At 34.4% G+C, this 20,823-nt stretch overlaps 1 protein-coding gene across 1 annotated transcript in view; it reads right to left on the bottom strand.

Annotated features, from left to right (window-relative positions):
* Window positions 1-8,612: 8,612 nt before the first annotated feature.
* OTOGL (otogelin like) overlaps window positions 8,613-20,823 on the bottom strand; it is a 96,719-nt gene continuing 84,508 nt past the window's right edge. Inside the window, exons 51-57 of the mRNA XM_032207556.1 lie at window positions 20,106-20,169; window positions 18,968-19,146; window positions 18,550-18,654; window positions 17,633-17,752; window positions 15,598-15,643; window positions 11,340-11,419; window positions 8,613-8,813 (exon numbers count right to left, since the gene is read on the bottom strand). Coding sequence (XP_032063447.1) covers window positions 8,613-8,813; window positions 11,340-11,419; window positions 15,598-15,643; window positions 17,633-17,752; window positions 18,550-18,654; window positions 18,968-19,146; window positions 20,106-20,169 — 795 coding nt within the window. The remainder of the gene's footprint in view (window positions 8,814-11,339; window positions 11,420-15,597; window positions 15,644-17,632; window positions 17,753-18,549; window positions 18,655-18,967; window positions 19,147-20,105; window positions 20,170-20,823) is intronic.

Below are 20,823 nucleotides of genomic sequence, written 5' to 3'. Positions count from 1 at the left end.
AATGCAGAAATACAAATAAAATAAAATAAAATAATAATAATAATAATAAAGATCTTAAGTTGACCACAAAGAGCTAAGGTTCAAATCTGTATTCAAATCTATATTTAGGCTAGCTGCATACTAGCTAAACAGGTGTCTTCCTAAGCAAATATCCATCAACCTGTTCTGTAGACCGTTTCTTGACAAATGACTAAAGTAAACTTTTGTGTCTGAAAAAGAGGCACAAGGGGAAATATAAAAGAGGTCTATAAAATCTCAAGTAGTCAGAAGTGAGAAAGGATTGCCTTTTAGTTGTCTCTTTCAGTACAAGAAGTGTGAAAGACCAAACGTAGCTGGTAGGGTCCAGATCCAAATCAAACAAGGCAACTTCATAGGATAGCGTATTTGTAGATCTCCTTGCCAAAGTCTAAAACAAGTACTAAATGCTTGTATGAGCTTCAGAGGAGGCTGGAGTAGTTAATACAAGAGAACTACGCTAAAGCTCAGTAAATGCACTGAAACTACATCCATCTCAGGAAATCTTTAAGCTACAAATAGTGGGAAAGTAACACAGTACAGGTCACTCTCATATTATGCTGTTCTTACAGTCCTTGCCAAAGACCCGCTTTTCATTGCTGCTGGAGAGTTGATGCCAAGCTAACTGAAGCTTTGATTTCACCCCATATTACCATCCTTAAGAGGCTGGCATTCTCAACTTCTCCTCTTGAAACTTCCTCAGTTGCTGTGGATCACAGACTGCTGCATTATGGACTCCACTAAAAACACCTCTTCTTGAGCTCAAAACTGGCCAGCAAAAATGGAGTATCTGGATACTCTAGAGGAACATACCATGAGGCTAAGTACAGTACAGGCATCTCACCACCCCAAATACACTGCTCTCTTCCCTAAAGTAATGAGTGGTATTCATATGAGAAGCTGACAGAACTTCAAAATCACTTTTGCCACAAAACACAGTAATCTAAATGTAAGAGAAAGATTACATACACAAAACCTAAACATAGATAAACATGAATAAAACTACTGCAAAATGTACTACAGAGGGAAGCAGAAATATAGTAATGTGGTCCTTACATACACAGTTCTTATATTAATGTTTCTTAAAGCAGTAGCCAGAGCATAACCCTGTGTACCAGAACTATCCTGAATTTCCAGCATCTTAGTGTCCAAAAGCACCATGAGTTAGTTGAGGACTTGAAGATGCTGGGACCTGTTACTTCTTCTGGGGATCAATATTATGCCAGAAGCAGCAGACAACAGAGCAGATTAAGGCTTCCAAAAGAGCTTCCAACAAATTGGGAAGAAAGTAGACTGGGAATATTCAGCAACAATAAATGAGAGCTCCCTGCAACTGTCAGAATGACAAGAAAGCAATCCAAATCAACATTCAATTAGTTACCTTCAAAAAAAGAAAATAGTTTTCTTACCTGAAATACATATTTTAACAAAAGCAGGAGAAAAATTACTTGATCCATAAAGAAATCATATAGTCCCAGTGTCTAATTTGTGTTCCAATCACAACAGCTTCAAAACAACATGAGAAAACTAACATGCATTTATACTGCACATAGGTGTAACTGCAGCCAATGGTGTGCCCTAGATTTGTTTCTACACTCTGGCCCTGCCTCTTCTTCCATGCCCTGATGCAAAGCCTACTGCAATCAGCAAAAGGGTTTCCTTTAACATTAGTAAATTCCAGGTGGGCCTGTTGTTTTATCAGTAAAAAATCCCTGAGTCAAATATGTCTTTTTCTTTTTTCTTTCTTTTTTCTTTTTTTTTTTTTTTTTGCTACTTTTTTTTTTTTTTTTTAAACTACTGATTTCAATCCATTTAAACCCATAGAAGCCCTTACACTTTCTTCAAAAGAAACTATTATCGATAGTACCTATTTCTAACAAGTTGTCCCTCTGACAGCACCCAAAATAAGCCCCTAAGTCCTAGAACCATTTTCAATGGAAGTACCAAGCAGCCCTGCACAACCCTCTAGCAGTACATTCCTAGGATGTTCAAGAAGAATTAATATAAACATTATACATTCATGACAACTTCTGTTAAATCTGTTCATCAAAAGACAGGTGTACGCTAATATTTCCTGGGGAATTGCATGAGCACTTACGAAATTCCCTATGGAAAACCACAAATCCTACTTTTGAGAAACACAGAAGCAGAGCTCACAGATCTGCTACCTCCCACATAACCTACCTGTTTATTAGAGGACTTCTTAAATTTCGGCTCAGGAACGCACAACTGAGAGAAATCCGTGAAACATCAAAAAGACATAGGCAGGAGAGGCAAATCAGCGGGATGTCACTGCTCCCCCCCGCCTCAGCCGGTCAATTTTTCGGGTCATTTTACCGCGCCCGTTGCCTCAGGCGGGAGGGGAGCGCATCCGCCGGTGCCCCTGGGAAGGACAAGCAGCCTCGGCTGGCCCTGCCGCCGCGCCGGCTGCCTTCTTCTCCGTCCCATCTCTCCCCCCCCCACACACCTGATGCCGACCATTCCTGCCCTCGGCAGGAATGTGGAGCCGAGAAGTCCCCCGGGGCTCTCTTCACGCCGCTCCCCGCGGCGGGGTGGCGGTTGCCCGCCCGCCCCTGCCCCGCTCCCCGCTCTGCGGCTCTGCTGCCCCGGCCTCCAGCCGGGCGCTCATCCTTTGTCATTCCTGTCATGGTTCCGTTATCCGCTGTCCTGGAACACGGACCCTTCTTAAATTCGCCACCAGCAGGCGTTCTTCAACTCTCCTTCTATGCTACAGCAGTGTTTGGGGATTTGTAAATAAGCACCTGCAAGGTGTGATGCTTGCTCACGCCAGTTCTGGCTTTCATTTGCTTTGAGAAGATACTTCCCAGTTCAGTATTATAAAGTTTCAGAGTACATCTGTGGAAAGTATTAGTAACAAATACAATCAAAACAACTATTACTAATTCCTGAGTTTTATCTTTTCAGCTGGCTGGGCTCTAACAATTTTAACTTCTAGGTGGTACTTGAAAAGGGTTAAATCAGACAACTTAGAAACAAAGTTGCTCTCAGAACCCACACATTTCTCCTCAATATAACACTGGCTTCCTACATCATCCTGACTGGAAAACACAGATGCAGGTTTCTCCAGAGGAGAGCTAGACATCGAAACCTTGTCACTGTTGTACTCTCTGTAAAGATCCTAATTGAGCTCCATGGGGCAGAATTTCTTTTCTCCATACCAAGTTGTTGACCTCTGTACTGAGATCCTGAGTGAAGATATCAAAGCAAGCATCTGAAAATGTAAATATACAGCAGAAGGCCCAATAGACAGGAGTACATAACATCAGGACCACTGCTTTATTTTCAAAAAGCTACTAAGCAAGGACAGCTCAGACAAAAACTGGATGGTGAAAGCTCTTGATCAAATCTGAAGCAGTGAATTCAGAGGCAAACCACTCAGTATAGATCTCAGTGCCCTAACCTTCCCCAAATTAACCTTTTTAATAGAAAACTAGCTCTCTGTCCTTTGAAATTAAATTAATTTAATAAGCTGATAAAAATGTTTATAAACTATTTCCAGACAAAGTAGTCATAGAATACACAAAAATTAGTGCCATTGTGAGTTTGGACCATAAAAAAATGAGCAATGACCATCATATTTTTTACTGTGTACTTTTTAGGTGGTATAATGGTACAATATATTCTTTTTCTTGAGATAGCATCTTGTTCTTCAGTGGGCTGCTCTTCATTTTTCCTAAAACCTATGTGCAACTGAAATTTGAATTGTGAAATAAGGAATAAAATTTTTGATTGGAGCTTTATTTAGAACTTCTAGTAAAAAAGGCAGGCTGAATCACACCAAAATAAATAAATAAATAAATAAATGTATATAATAATAATAATAATAACAATAACTTTTTATGTAACCCAGGTTCAGAAAAGGTCACAGTAATTCAGAAGTGGCTGCAAAGAAACCCCTTGTTTCCAAACATTGAGTCAGTCTGAGACACACACACACAGAGAGCATGCATGGGCATAACACTTGAATGCTGCTTCAGCTATGAATGCCACAAGGAAGCTGCTGCACACTCAGCTGTTTTACAAAGCAGACATACTGAGCTATTTTCCAGAGCACTTTTGTAATCACCAAGCACATGAGGAGGCTTTATTAATGTGGTGATTTTCAGACAACAGTAAGAGTACTCTCTTTTTTTAAACTTACTAAATCAAGTATGTGGCACATTCCACCTTAATCAAATGAACACTCCCCAAAATGTAAATATTTTCCTTTTATTCAGCATTTCTAGTGATTAAGTTTTACCATCATTAACTATTGGTTTTCCCCAGAACACAGTATCAGTACAGATCAGATGCTTCCTATGTTCCTCCTGTTTTTCATACAAAAACTACTTGAGAACTTCCATGATTATATGTTCCAGTTCATTTATGTTTTGTCCCACATACATCTGTGGGATTTTACCATAGGACATAAACCTGTGAATGATTACATCGGCAGCATAACCTCAAACTAATTTCTGGAAAAGGATTTGATGGGACAGAACTTGAAAAATTCAGTGTGAGTCGGTGTTTCCCACTGTCAGATTGTAGTTACCAATCAGAGTTTCTCTGATTTATTTGGCACTAATTTTTTACACAAAGGCTAACCTCTAGATCTGTACATTGGTCTTGTCTTTTAAATTCTTATAAAAAGAAAGAAGGGAGAGAGGTGGAAAAAGCTGCACAGAATTGATGCCCAATAAAAAAAAAAAATCCAGCAGTATAGAAGGTCAAGAGAAAAAAAAAATGGAATTGTGTTAGACAGAACTAAGTGCAAAAGGAAGGGGAGGAGATTCTCACTTGTAGCAGCATTTTGTGACTGCTTAAGCATTTGTTTTTCTGGAGTGGTTTCTTGTAAATGCCTCCATCTTTTACTGAATTATTTTGTTTGTAACTCTTTTTAAACAATATATTTCAGGCATGATCCTGCTCTCAAAAGAAACTATCTATAAAGACCTCAGTGCTTTTTCATCACTGGTACACAGATGTAATTAGAAAGATGCCTGCAATGTGGAGAAGTAATAACTCATGTAAATGCATTGTTTTACTTTCATTTTTAGTACACAGATATCTACATTCTAGGTCTTTTATTTTATTAATGAAATCAATAAATGACTTAAACACAGTATTAGAAGTTGTGCTTTTAATTCTAATTTTTTAGTTGGGCAAAAATGAACGAGCTGATAATAAGACAATAGTATTATAAAAAAACACATTACAAATAATGTGTCAAAAGTCTTACTGTTTAGTAGAAGCGTATTCTCTTACAATTTGGTTCTAAGTGTTGAGAACATTTATCTAAATACCTAAAAAAGACTGCATAGTTTAATGGTAAACACTTTACATGGTGTAATTCCATTTCTAAGCACAAATAGTACAGAACCACAAAAACCTAGGGAAGAAGGAAGGTTTCAAGCAGCTACAGAGGGGAGCAACGACATGGCACACCAGGACAGCAGAGTAAGGCATATGGTAGGTCACGCACAAAGCTTCTCTCAGTTCCTTGTGTTTTCTGGTGGAAGTGTGGGAGTCAAAGAAAGGCATGCATTCCCAGACTTTCTCTTAGGGAGTAGAAATTGTTCAAGTCTTAGTTTCTGAAGGGGTAGAAGGGAGGGAACTCTGTGGATATTAAAGTTCTTTTAGTCAATAATAAACTAATTAATTTTGGTATTTCACAAGCTTAGATTTGAGTTGGATCAGCTGTCAAAACCAGTTCACAAGATACTTGCACAAACCAGGTTATGTGTAATTCCTGGGTGGGGAAGATTGAAGCAGGAATGCAGAGTTGGAGATGGGGAAACCTAAACAACCATGGAACTGTATCTACACTTATATAAGTTACAGACTGAGAAGGTATTTGGAGCAGAACAGTCCTACCACACTGCAGGCTCATGAAAACCTGATATCCATTCTGAAGGCTACAATGGTTAATTCATGTACGTATAATATACCACATAATACTAATTTCATCATGGAGATGGTATGGGTGGAGATCTGTCTAGAAAATGATTAATGAGTTTTAATAGACATTCATTCTCTGTCTAGGCCAAATAGAATCTGAATTCTATTTGAAGTATGAATTTGAAGTTTAGCTGTAAAATGAATCTTAGACTCAGTTCAGCTCCACCAAACACATAAATAATTTTTTGTATGGTTCAGGAAGGCCCAGTTACTACTGATTGTAGCACTTAAAAAAAAAAAGGCTAAGTGACGCATGATATCATGGATTTAATTTTAAGTTTGCCTGTTTTTAATTCCAGGTTAATCTAAGGTTCTGCATTATCATCAGTGACAAAGGTAAATTAAACACATCAACACTGACTTGTTAACATATACATGATTCTGCAAAATAATGTTTATTAATTTCTCTTTAATTACAAATACAGTTCTAAATCTTACAAAAGCATATTGTTTACAAAAAGCAGAGCTGTTCAATCAAAACACTGTAAGTGTTCAGTCACCATGTGTAATAGTGCTATCTTGCAGGAGCTTTCTGAAGTCATTTTTCAAATGCTAAATTCATTAAGAAGTTTGGGGCCAAAATCTCTTGAAGTAAATGTAGAATTCCTATCTCCATGTTAATGAATCAAGAGATCCTAGAGATATATTTTTCTTTGAATAGTTGTCCTTTTATTTTGCTGTACAAGTACTCAAACTTTATAGCTATGACAATTATTTAATTTCCATTTCTGGCCTGTGTGGAAATTTTCTGTACACAAATTCCAACAATAATGTCAAAGAACGTTTTGGTTCTAGGCCCTTGTATATATTCTTGAAATATCCGCCATGCGAGTCATAAAAAAGTGCAAATAAAGCATATACTTTCTCAAAAAAAGTACTTTGTCTTGATCACTAGGTGGTAACTATTTCTTTATAATAGCTAAATATTTTAAATAATACAATGGATTTTTCTTTCATTCTTAAACCAAGTCACTATTTTTAAGGAGATGGCTGTGTAGAGGAGAGTCTTCTTAGTAAAGACAAATTTCAGTGTGTATACTATTTTTCTTAATAAGCAATCAAATTGTACACAGCAAAAGTTTCAAGATTTTTCACAAAAACTATCAAAAGAGCTTTAGTTTTTTTTTTTTTTTTAATTTTATATTGTTTATTTTTCTTTGTATAAAACAATGTAATAATCTAACATTTTGTAATTAAATGATGACAGTCTGCAATAAACACTGTCCCCCAAAGAGTTGTCAGAGTTTTAAACAAACATTTTAATTCTGACGTAATTTATGTGTTCAGTATCATACCGACCCCACTGGGTCAGTGGCAAAACTCTCACAGTCATCATTTAAGCCTAGTTTGGTAACTTTATAAAGCAAAAAATCTTCTAAAACAAGCTGAAAATTGTATCCTCAGTTTTTAAGATACGATTACATAGTATGCTTAATACAAGTGAGAGAACATATTCAGCTTAAGGTGCTGAATCATGGAGATTTGCAACCTGATTGAACACTCATAGCTCAGCTAGGCCCTTCAAAGCATATTTTACATGGATTTTTTTTCCTGTATAGAAAAATTGTGAAACCTAGATTCAGTCAATAGCCCAAATCTCTGTATATATATATATATATATATATATATATATATATATATATATATATATATATATAAGTATATATATTTATTAAAATATACTGAACACAAAATTTCAAACAGTCAAAGGAAGAAACTAATTTTGAATAGTTTAAATGTTCAGTCCCCCCCCTTTTTTTTATAAATATATGCATACATAGAATCTTATTCTACAACTAGTAGACAGCCAATTTCTTATTTGTGAAAACTGAAAAGTGGATATAAAATGGAACCTTTCACATCAGAAATGGCTTTTAGATATTTGTAAAACAGGCACAAATGCCTGAACTTTTCAGCCTTTGCCTAGTCATGTTTCGTGCTTAAAATATATATCAAAATTAAACAAATGTCAAAGGTTTAAGGACATTCTTCTTCTTCTATACAAACAGGAGATACATGTACTTACAGTCCACAGTCATGGTGTTTCTCTATGACTTCCAGTTTAAGCAGAGTCCAGTCACTGACTACTGCTTAATGGACAAAAGATAGACCTTTCAGCAAGATAAAAAATGTTTCAATTGGACTGATTTATTTTTTTTTAAGAAATTCAGTCATTCTCAAAACCACAATATGCATCTTTTCTATTTAAACATTAATTCCAATGATGAAAATTCCTCAAATGAAATTTTCTAACAAAAAGGAAAAGAACCACTCATAAATTCCAAGTTTTGACAGGGAGCCATAAGCCCAAATTTTAAAATACTGGAAACATAGACATCAACAACTCATTGGAAAGCCATTTAAAAGTAAATGATGATTAAATTACACCTTGCTAAAAAGGATTTCTCTCTATACATGTACATGCCAATATTTAAAAAGGAAATATCTGAACAACAACATAATGTCTACTAAATTTGAAAAGTTACATTATAAAACATAATTGGTGTCTTTTTTTTTTTTTTTTTTTTTTTTTTTTTTTTTTTTTCCTGCAGAGTAGTATAACCATCCAAGGTGAAAAAATAGTGTGGTGAAATGAAACACATTTCAGTTCTTCAGATAAAATCATATCCATGCAATGCTCAGTTCCATTGGCATGAACATTCTATAGGTTCTTGAATGACATACATAATTTCAGTGCCATTTCCTGCACAGTGTAGTGGCACAGTCAGATTACGTGTTCCATTTTCTCGACAACATTTACAGAATCTTAAATGGCTATCAATATTGACATTGAAAATTGTTGCGGACGGGCATTTTCCATCACAAGAAGCCACATTTATCTATGAGTAAATAAAAAACTGTAGTTAGACATCTCAGGTTTTGTTTTCCAGATTTCAAACTTCTTTCTGATTAAAATCCATTTTTATACTTGAAAAGAACTCTGGTTTTAGAAGTTATCTTCTAAAATTCATTCATTCCAAACGGAGATACATTTTTTAAATAAAGCATTTTTGTTGTATTCTGTCTTAACATTGAGCAATACTTTGTGCTGTGGATACCAAAATTGTATCCCTAGTTTACAAATGAATAATTTCAAAGCAGCAAAACAAAATTCATGCCTGTTTCATGTTCACTGCTGAAAAGTTACATTCTAAGCAAAACAAAGCATAGTCTGTCATTCTTTTTGAAAGTTCAAGAGGAGAAGTATATCAGTGCTAAAGCTTTTCCTTTCTCACTCATACTGCTCACAACTAAGAGCCCAACAATATTAGATGTGTCGTCACTGTAACAAATATATTTGCAAAGTAGATTTAGTATCAAACAGCAAGGGGAGAAACAGGCTATAAAATTATTTGTTCTGTAGACTTCATCCGAGCTAGTCTTTCACTATTATATTACGTGAAGTCTTCTTAGGTAATATTGTAAGAGAAAACAAATTAGTATTTTTTAATTAAAACTTCAAACTACATTGATATAGCAGGAAATTGGAAGGAGGCCATATTAGACCTAGTTTTTTTTTTTTGTTTGCTTGTTTTGTTGTTGTTTTTTCATGGTAGTGTTTCAATCTGATTTCTTATTCAAGCGAAGCTTGTGAAAGGTACAGTGATCCACACCCTATAAACAGTGTCTAAACAAATTAGATCAAAAGGTTAATCTTAAGACTTTCATGAAATTTGACAGGGAAAAAATCATATATATTATAACAATATATATACATTATATATAAAATACATAATATGTATATATATTCTATATATAATTTTATATATTTATATATATATATAAGATCTTGTCCAAATCATTAATAATCTCAGTTAATAATTAATTAAATGTAATCATGCTCAGCCATATCAGAAGTTTGACAGCATTAATCTGCTCAAAGAACACAGATGTAGCTCCAAACCAGCAACAGCCACAGCAGATACTGTCATTTGATAGGCCAAAGTCTTGCAATGAAATAAGGTCCCAGGTGTTTTTGTGGTAGGGGAACTGGAAGGGGATGGATCTGAGCTAGCAGCAATAAATTAAATGGGAAAGAAGATGCTGTGGAAAGGGGCTTGTAAGATGGATGGAAGTGAGATAGGGCTTCTTTCTAGACAATGTTTATTAGAAGGTGCTTAAAGGTAGAAGGAAAGATAAAGAACCTACATGTATGGTAGCAAGTCAGAAGAAGCAAGGCTTAATTACTTGTGTCATTTATGGAATGACTCAGTGAACATTCTCATTGTCCTTCCCTGAACCCTCTCTAGTTCTACAGCAATGTAGGGAGACCATAATTGCAGAGGACTCTTTTTTTGCACCATTATTGGACTCTTTTATTGCACCATTGGCTCATAAGAGACACTAGAATGAGTTTGTTGCCATTCCCTGTCCTATTCACTAAATGTTGCAGGAGCAAGGTCCTTTTCAGCTACTTTAAAAACCTATGAGTTTTGACTACATCTTTCTTTTTAATATTATTTGCTTTAGTCAACACTATGTATTTGTTCTGTCATATTGGTGTCCCCTAACCTGGCTTGCTAAAGTAACTGTGAAGGTATCTACAATCTTCTCTGCTCTTAACTATGGCAAAAAATTTTAATTTCATCTACAGACGTATACTCCCTCATTACCTACATTTTTTCTAAAACTAAATAAATACACCACACACGCTTATTCCTCCAGTTAAACCTTAGGTATGTCACTGTTGTATTTCTGACAGGTTGGAAATTAACCTGCCCATCTTTCAATCTGTGATGCTGTTTCACATCTTCCCTTATGACTAGTTCTTCAGCAGAATCTTATCAGAGCCATTACAGAAGGCTCAAGATATGGTGTCAATTGCTTCTCTTTTAAGTGCTACATGAGAAGCCCATTTGCTCCTCAGACATATCCTGGGTTTTATAGATGGGGCTACATCAAAGCTGAGAAATAAGATACATGAAGCAGACTCATAAATAAATGGGATCATGAATTTATGATATAGAGACAGGCTGTGTGGAGGAGAGGACACACAGAGTAAAGGTCTTCAAGGAGAAATATAGCAGTGTTTCCATCACATCCTAAGTGGAAGCATTTCTACTCTTGAAGAGTGGGATGTTATTTCATGGTGAAGAGTTCAGTGCCTTTGTTAGTTATAAGCAATTATGGTGTGTACTTTTCATTTGAAGACAGATGTTTTTCCAGGTAGGAGGACTCAGTCTTTCAGCGATAGGAACAGCTAACTATTCCATTTACGAGTAGAATAACATTCCTGGGGTCAAAGGTCTGCTTTTGAGAAGATAGCAGCATTTTTTGTTGCTTGTTGATAGGCATAACCCATTTCTAAATACTTGGATTGGTATGCCATAGGCCCAGCATAAAACATGAGTTTTTTTTATGCTTACCGGGGTTTGACTTATACAGTCATTTTTTCTTATAGTTGTCCTTATTGTCATTTTCTGGCAAATTCTTTCTTCCTTTTTACCTGATAAAATACAAAAAGAAGGCATATTGAATCAATATACTTTTTGCATGACATTTTTCTTAATAAAATGTTAATTTATTAAAATAAATTCAATGATTACACATTAGCTTCATTAATGTACACAATGAAACTATTACTTTTATAATTATTATTTTTTTTTAGAAAAAAACTCATATATTAATAAATAATTTCAGGAATTATTGATTTTTTTAGCTGGCACATATGAGGCATCAACCTGTGCATTAATCTATAGAGATTTTATAAATACAAAAATATTAATGTGGTTTAAAATTGCCCATATGGCAAGATAAGCATAATACCAGTAACCAAGAGAAAGATCAAGTAATTTTGAATAGTGATAGAATTAATTCTCTTTTTAATGGGAATATGAAAAGTATGATTTTTTTTTTCCTGCATTTTAGAAGATATTCAAAACTTGACATTTGAAAAGATAAAGCTGTGAATGTGATTACAACTTTGATGCTACTATGACTGCTTAGAATTTAAATAGAATAATATCCAATATTTTTCTGACAAAGAGGTCCTTGAATGAAGCTTTGAAAGAGAAAGAATGCATATATTTCCTAAATACGGTGCAGCTTTTACCATCCAGAACTGAACCTGGTCAGCATATAGATCTAGGATTATGGAAATACTGCATTTTATCAGTATGGTCTGGGAGATATTGATAGGAGAGCTTTTATTTGAAAAATAGAGCTGTACAGTGCAAAGCCATTTTTTTAACATAATAAAAATCGTAATATAATACTGAAATAATTAAACATAAAATCTTCCATGCTGCACTCCATAGCAGACAGTTTGCTATTACTATTTGTGTAACAGAAATTATTTAGCTCTCCAGTTCCAGTAAGCATCAAAATCATCTATTTGTTTGTCTACGTGGACATTCTAGGCATCCAGTTTATAAAATAATAACCACTATTCAGCAGAGTCTCTTCACCTTTAGCACATGCCTGCATGGTCAGGTATACACCTGACCATAAAAGCATAAGTTTTCTTCTGAGCATTTTTATAAATTAATGAGCTCTGAGTAACCAAGATATTCTGCAATCATAGCTCCAGTGGGTATCTGAAAATTAGTCTGGCTCCATAATACATCTAGTTTTTATTCTAAGCATTGCAGAATCAAACAGTATTCTCTTGTGGAGCTAGAAGATGACTGTAGGACCAAAACTGCAAATTCCTACAGTATCTTGCTTTTCTTTCATCAGCAACACTAGACAAAAAAGTATTCCTATTATTTTTCCCTTAGAAAGCATTTGCCATCATGAACTCATACAGATATATGACGTTTCAGCATATAAGGTGCTTATGTCTAATGAAAACTTCCCTGCTGCTATATTTTCTCTCTTCCACTTTCAACTGTCAAAAGGTCTTCATTCAGTATTGGGTGTACTTGTTTCACTTGCTCCTTATTTGAGTAAGGAATCTTACTAAAATTTCTGTGACTTATCATTAAAAGCAGAGTTATGACCATAATGCGAGAGTTCTGTAAGCTCCCACAATTACTGCTGTAGAGTATTTATTAATGCATGATTTTACTTTGAGGATTGTATGGTTTTTTCCCCCAACATTTTCATAACTTTGCAAAACGTGTTATCTGTGACAAAGAAGTACTGTATAAATCCATATCTACAAAGATGAGATAGGGCAGTAATGTGCACTTTTGATCTATTTTAAGGCAAAAACAGTTGAGTTATTAACTTCAGAGACATAAACATGAGATCATTATCTCTTAGTAGCAGTATTAAGGATGATGATGTTTTAAAAAGTAAAATCATTTCTTATTATAACTGTATATTATATAATTATTTCTTATTATGTGCTGTACCCTGTACAGTAGGTCCATGTAATAAAACCAATTTTAGAAACAAACAGGAGGAAGAACCATCTTCAGCATATAACATAAATGAATGAACCTAATTCTGACAGGTGTTGAGCAGTGAACCCTAACCAGGTTTTAAAAAGTCACTGATTTGGGAGGCCAGCAGGGGTTCACTGTCTCTCAGCATCAGGCCAATACCATTAAATACATTTAATGATGATGACAGCTCTATGCATATATACAAGCAGTGCTTACACTACTATTAAAATAAGAAAATACATTATTAAAAATAATACCTGGTTCACAATTAATACTATCAGTAGGCACTACTGGACTAATGGCAAAGGGTAATAGACCCAATCCAGAACCTGGCAGAACCATTAGGAATGTAAGTTTCTCATGAAATAAAAACATATTTATATAAATGACATTTCATTAATTCTTACACTGCCAATTGCAATTTTTCTTTTAGCAAAAGATGATGAGCTTTCCTGTTAGTATTTGAAATTTAGAAACTGTAGCTGCTTCAAGTCTCACTAAAGATGTCCTAAACTTTATTACTCTCCTGATTAACACAAAACTGGAATGATGCTTCCTTGTAGACCAAACTTTTGCAATGAGTCTCTCTATGGCAAGGTAAGAATTAAATATATGCACTCACTTTGCATGCACTGAATCAAGCTCTTCCAAAAAGACTATTTGTTCCCATTAAAACCCCAAGGTTTTGCAAGCTCTATTTACACATACTCTTTTTATCTGCTTCACCACTGGGCACATGCTTTTAGTTAAAAACAAAGCAAAAACAAAAATAAAATAGCGTATAAGTGTATGGATCATATATATTTTTAGCAGCCACCTGAGTAAGAATTTCTGAAGTATAACAACACCTTTCCTGAGGCCACAGAATATGGCCAAAATTATAAATCTTCCTAGTCAACAGAAAGTCAGTAGCCATTAATTCTTCAAGATATTTTTCTAAATAAAGCCAACCCATTTTTTCTCATTTTAGTTAAAGATTTTTCAACATAGCTTATTGCATTGGAGAAAGAATATTGATTCATAAGATTTTAGCAAATTCTGGTGTGTTACTTTTCTCTGCTGATTCTCAGTCAAAAAAAAAAAAAAAGTATTTTGTTATATTAAAATAGCTTCTATTTTCTATGCTATGCATGGTATAGAGCAACAATATTTGCAGATAACTTTCAAAGTTTTACATAATTTGGAAACTGGAGTATTGCTCTGTATTTTATAAATATGAATATTTCCCCTTACATAGCCAAATCATTTAGCATACAAACACATGTGTAGCTAATACATTGCTGAATTTTACTTAATACCAGTACAGTATACTTACAAGCCTGTGACTTTCTATTCAACATTATTAAAGCCTTGTTTAAAAAAAAAATAAAAAAATCCAAAGATTACTTTTTCTGTACATTTTAACTCTGATATTGAACACAAAAAGATCAAAAAAGGGAGGTAGTAATTTCTGTAGCATTCAACAAGTTCTTGCTCTATGTAATTAATTTCAAAGAACAGTGCTTAATTTTTATGTCTAGATGATTATCGAACTTGATCAGAAAACCTTTCCTAAACAAAACTGCAGAGCAAATCAAAGATTGTTCTCAGCCTGCTTTTAAACTTTAAATAATGAAGACTTCATGTGTTCATAAACTTATGTAAATGTAGGTAAACACGCATCACAATACATTCATCATATTTTAAAGTTACACACACAGAAAATGTGGATGTATTTCCAGATATTAAAAAGTCAATTTTATATAAGAATTGTTAACATCAATACTACTCAACTCCCAATGACTTTTCCTCATTTGGGATTGAAATATATTTTCTACAGTAGAAAGAAATAATTTTCAAGTAAAAAAAATTATTTCAGTATTTTGGCCCTGGAAAATACACAGCAGTGAAACAGAATAAGTAAGTATGTTTGGAAACTTAACATCAAATTAAGTATCAATTTTAGATGGAAAATTATTATATTTTATGGTGAACATAATTTAGGCAATATTTTAGAGTCTGCTTAGTAATAAGGGCAATCTTTTAATTATTTTAATTGAGATAACTTTTTATCTTCGACAGGTTATATTTGGAGAGATTTGGTTATACTCCAGAACATTAACATTAAAAACCACCAAGTCAGCAGCCAAATGAAGCGAGACCATTTAGTAAGAGTAGTTAAGTAACTATAACAATTTTGATTTGTGTAGGGACAGCATGCTTTTTCCTTCTTTGTGTCCCAGCAACAGGTTAAAAAACACAGCCCTCCAAAACCAAAGCCAAACTAGCATTTACTGCAGCCTTCATCACTTACAGGTCTTGCAGCAGCCATCATTATATGTCTGCACAATTCCTCCGTTCTAGAGAAATAAAAGAAGAATATATCAAAAAAGACTGTGCCCAATGCAAAGGTATATTGTATATCAAGAGATTCCATGTTTTAAAGATGTCCAACTAATAAAAAGTAATATCTAAATCAAGAGAATTGCACAAATATGCATCAAATGTTTGGTTCATAAATTCTTTAGTCTTTAACACTGAAAATTACTTGCCCCTGGTTATCTGACCTTAACTAGTATCCTTTGAATAAGCCACTTGATTTCTATAAGCTGTTTTTTATATTGCCCATTATCATCTATTTCACCACCAGTGAGATTTAGCAGGAAAGTTTAAAAAATTCATTTATGTAACTTTGTGGATGATGTAAAAAGGTTTACACTGCTTATATACCTAGCAGAAAATTAGTACCTAGTAAGGAGCTATTTACAACATTAGAGATATACGTGTATGTGCAAGTACGTATATATACATATACACACACTTTTGAAAGAGAACATGAATTGCAGAATTTCATATATGTTGATGTGCTCAATTATTTTTTCTCAAACAATAATAGTCTTTGCTATTTTATTTTCTAAAGTCACTTGTCAGCCAGAAAGTAAAAGTGTATCAAAGTGGAGAAAATTTCCTTGTGAAATTAAAAGAGAGTGAGAAGGAAAGAAAGACAGAAAGAGAGCCTGCCGTCTCTCAGAATGTGTGCAAGGAAGAAACATGTGCCCACAGTTTTATTGCACAGCCCAGAACTGTGTGTAAAGCAGACAACTGAACATCAACAACACTTTTATAACAAAAGACAAAAGCTTCCATTTGTAAGGTTCCATTTTTTGCATGTATACATGCATTTTTTATCTCATTACAGAAAAATTACTAAGTTGTTCAAGAACTTCTTAGATGAGCACTTAAACTCAGCCTCTTAAATCTGTATTTGTTTCAAAGTTATCCTGAGCAGACTGTGAGAAGAGCTTTCTCCTGGCTCAAGTCTACGTTTAGCATCTCTGAAAAAATAGGTCAGTCAGGAAGTTAATTTTAGTGCTCTGTTCATTACAATCTCAACTAGAATTATTAAGGAAAGATCCTAATAGGTAGTGACAAAAGGATTCCAAGGAAGAAACTCAAGGATAAAGTTAAAGTGGAACAGGCATTAATTTTAGATTGAATGCCTTCTTCATGACTGGAAGAAATAAGGAATTTTAAACAAATGCAATGGACATATAAGAGTTGGGCTAAATTTGTAATGTGTAGTCAAGACAGTGATGGTACTTACCCTCTCTACGTGTGTTTTTGTTTGTTTGTTTGATAGCTTATATATGGTTTGGTATACCACAAGTGCAAGAACTAGAAATATGAGAAGTATTATAAAATTAGGGAAGTACCAAATTGCAAGAATAAAATTTTCAAACAAATTTGTAATGTACATGAAGCATCTACATTCTTTAAAACAGCTTATTGGGCATGCCAAAATTACCTTTTTAGATATATGGTGTAGGTAGATAACCTTTCAAGTATGATAAATACTTTTTGTTATGTCATACAAAGTTTAGTTTGAGATAATTAAGTTTGTATACACATGGTCATCCTTCTAATCCTTGCATTGCTTAAGTAATTTTTAACAGAGTTTGCATTTATATGCAAGATTTCTGAACTGTTTCATCCAATTTATTCAATATATATGCACTATAAACTTCAAAGTATTATTCTGAACTAAGTAAGAACTAGTGATTAACACTTCATATAGCGGTATCTCAAGTGCAACACAAATTCAAGAATATTTCAAAAGCAGTCATTATTAAAGCCCACAAGGAGTTTCTGTACTCCTCACAGATATTGTTAGTCAAAATGCAAACAGAACAATAGAAAACAAGACTGTACATTGATCACTTACATCTTGTAACTTACCACTTTTTTTAAGTTTAAAGAAAGCACACAAAGTGTGTGTGCATTTTCAAGTGTAGGCGAAACTCCATACTGACAGATGAGTTATTGTTACTTACCTCACCCAAAGTACAAACCTTTGTACACTCAGTGTCATTGAAAGGGGGGCAAACTACACCAGAGCCCAGTATCATAGCACCCGCAGCAGTCTTTGTACACTTGTAGTTTGTGCAGTTGGAGCTCCAAGTGCTTCCTTCCTGAACATGTAATACAAAACTGTTGTCAGCAAAGAAACACATTTCAGCTACATCTCAACTCCCAGATGTCTGTACAAATCTTGCCTTCATGCTGCAGTATCTACTGGAGTGGAAAGTTTGTTGCACGCTTACCCACACCAGCAAAAACCGTCCTCTAACTGCAGTGGCGGCTCCTCCCTGGAGGTACTGGGTGTACTAGGGCAAAATGAAGGGGGTCTGTGCCAGAAAAAGAGAGTAATTCTTTTGCTCTAAAAGCAATGGAAAGCATGAACCAAGCCATGGCCATGTCTAAATTTTCTTGTATGTGGCTGCTGGAATGCAACAGTCAGATTCTGAAACCCAGTCATTCTGTTTGCACACTTGCATGCTGTAGGAACCAGAATGGAGAAAAGAGTGACCCTGAGAAGAGGGTGACACAGGAGTCCTGATGTGGACCCAGAAGCACAAAAGTACTGCCAACTCTTCTCAGTCACAGCATATTACTTAGAGTTACAATTCAACCTCTAACTTGCACTTAGAACATATCCAGCCTTAAGTAAATGACTACATTTACCTGTCTTTGTGGGGGATATTACAATCAATAAAATGAAACACAGTATTTATCTGCTGTGAAATGGCAAGTGTATAAATAAACATAATTTTTCCCTGTTATATCATTTACCATAAAGAGCCCCCAAGTGCATTAGCAACAATAAGGAAGTATGAAGCAAGACTCACTGCATGAGTTTACTAAGTGACCATCAGACATCTGTGCTTATCATGTCATTATACTTCTGTCCCTCTCCAGAGGCACTTACCTCATATACAATTTGTGTGCCATTCTCATTGTGAAAAAAACAGGACACATTTAGACAGGTACCACAGCAACTATGGTGACTGGGGGAAGGAATATATATTTGATGCTAGAGGAAAATGGAAAAAAGAAAGAAAAAGACTTTTTTTTTTTAAATATACAACTTATAAAAATTCATTGAATTCTGAAAATAAAAATACCAAGACAAACAATATGTATGTATGGATGAATATATTCACAAACACTACTAAATATCACCTCTTAAAAGAAGCCTGGAGTCACAGAAGATATACATCATCACTGTTAAGTTTTCAAATTCTTTCTGAGTAAACTAGACTAACAAAAATCTGCCCTTTGATTTTTGTCCTAATTGTGAAGTTGTGCTTAAAATTGCATCATTCCATTGTTTAAAGTATACTTACAGCTTCACATTGCTGGGAACAGTTCACTGTTGTAAAACGCATGGCATTGTATCCTGTGTTGTGATCTTTTTCTTGTAAACACTGTACAGTATAACAAAGGTCTCCATCCAAGTACTGAATCACTGATTGTCCAGGATTCAGTACTGTTACTTCTTGGAAGATGCACACATCATCCTTTTCTGACACCAAAAGAAAAACATGTTACAAGTGAGAAAAAAAAAAAAAAAAAAAAAAAATCATCAAGCAAGTTAAGAGGATCTCTGTGAGGACAAAAGTAGGGCAAAGTCCTATTCACTGCAAAAGGCTTCCAAGTTTTAGATTTGATCAGTTTATGCATTTAGTTACCAAAACAAAGGAGGGAGGGGGTATAATTCAGCTCAAAAAAAAAAAAAAAATGCTACAAAGTGCATAACTGACTAAAATTGACAATATTGCTACTGTGGATTTTTTTTTAAATAATAACAATCTATTGTTCTTTTTTAAAGAATTCTGTTTTTTAACATTGGGACAATTAAATTACATGAATTATTCTGCACATCATAAAATGTAGCACTTTTTTGTCAATTAATAAAGCATTCCTACAATTAAATGTGGAACATTAATATGTTCAATCTGTACTGTAAATTTGTGCTTTGCTACCAGAGGCAGTTTAGCCTGGGCTCCTGTCAGGATTATGGGATGCCTCATGAACTCCCATAGACAGTGGGCTGTAATCTAGTTTGCATAAGGTAAATGAGTTACAGAAGGGAGCAGAAGTCTAATCTTAAAATTGGGCTCCTACCTTCATGCTGGCTCATTTGAGATTAATAGTGTGCAGAAGAAAAGAAAGAAAGAAAGAAAGAAAGAGAGAGAGAGAGAGAGAGAGAGAGAGAGAGAGAGAGAGAGAGGGAGGGAGGGAGGGAGTATGGACAGTTTTAATACACTCCCTATGCCTCTCAAGACCAAACACAAAATTGATGAGTTTGCAGATGAAATACAATATTAAGTAATGACAGCATAATTCTATATCTTGGTAGACATCCATAACAGAAGATTGTTAAAATTGAGAAAGTGATTATCACCCATATTATATTTCTTCTTTCTTTGTATGCCCTTTTTAGTAAAATTTAAAATCAAGCAGACATAAATAAAAAGTTACCACAAATGTAGTGAGTGCATCCACAAGCACTGTAAATGTTACTGTCTATTTTTTTAACTTCTCCCTGAGTGTAAAAAAGATAAAAGAATTTGCAGTCATACACAAATGTATATCTCTAAATTTCTCTAAAAATATAAATTATTGCTTTCATCACTTTCACCCATGTTCCATAAAAGAGTAAAATTGCAGTGTCCTCAAGAAACAATAGCATATTCAAAAATATTCAATGTATTTATCTCTTTCAATAAGCGCAAAATACTTCATTTTCTCTAGGAATGAATATAAACAACAGAGTGGTTCTAACAGCAGTTTTTCCTGAGATAAAAAGTTATTTCAATAATGAACATATCAGCAAAAGAATGCCTGCTATGAATTTTCTTCCCAAAGATAGGTAAAAGCTATTAAAATTTGCAACTCCTGTTTACATATTACATTATCTTTCTTCACATAAGAGGAAAAGGGGGACAAACTACAAGCATTTAATAGGGAAAATGTCCCTGATATTAGAAGTTTGAAGATTCGCTTATCATTATTTTCCAGCTCACTGTCCTTGCTGTGGGAGCATACAAGGAGCAAAGTATTTATGACTTTTCATATCTAAGCTAAGATATAGCTAAGTTCAATAATGTTAAATCATCCTAATTTAAAGCATAAATGCTTAACAAAATAACACATTTCTCCGGATGATACATATGATTGTAAGGGTCATCACTCATTA

The sequence above is a fragment of the Aythya fuligula genome, chromosome 1, assembly GCF_009819795.1.
Source record: "Aythya fuligula isolate bAytFul2 chromosome 1, bAytFul2.pri, whole genome shotgun sequence".
NCBI lineage: Eukaryota > Metazoa > Chordata > Aves > Anseriformes > Anatidae > Aythya > Aythya fuligula.
Note: the sequence above shows the minus strand (reverse complement) of the source record. Positions and strands in the feature narration are given on the sequence as shown.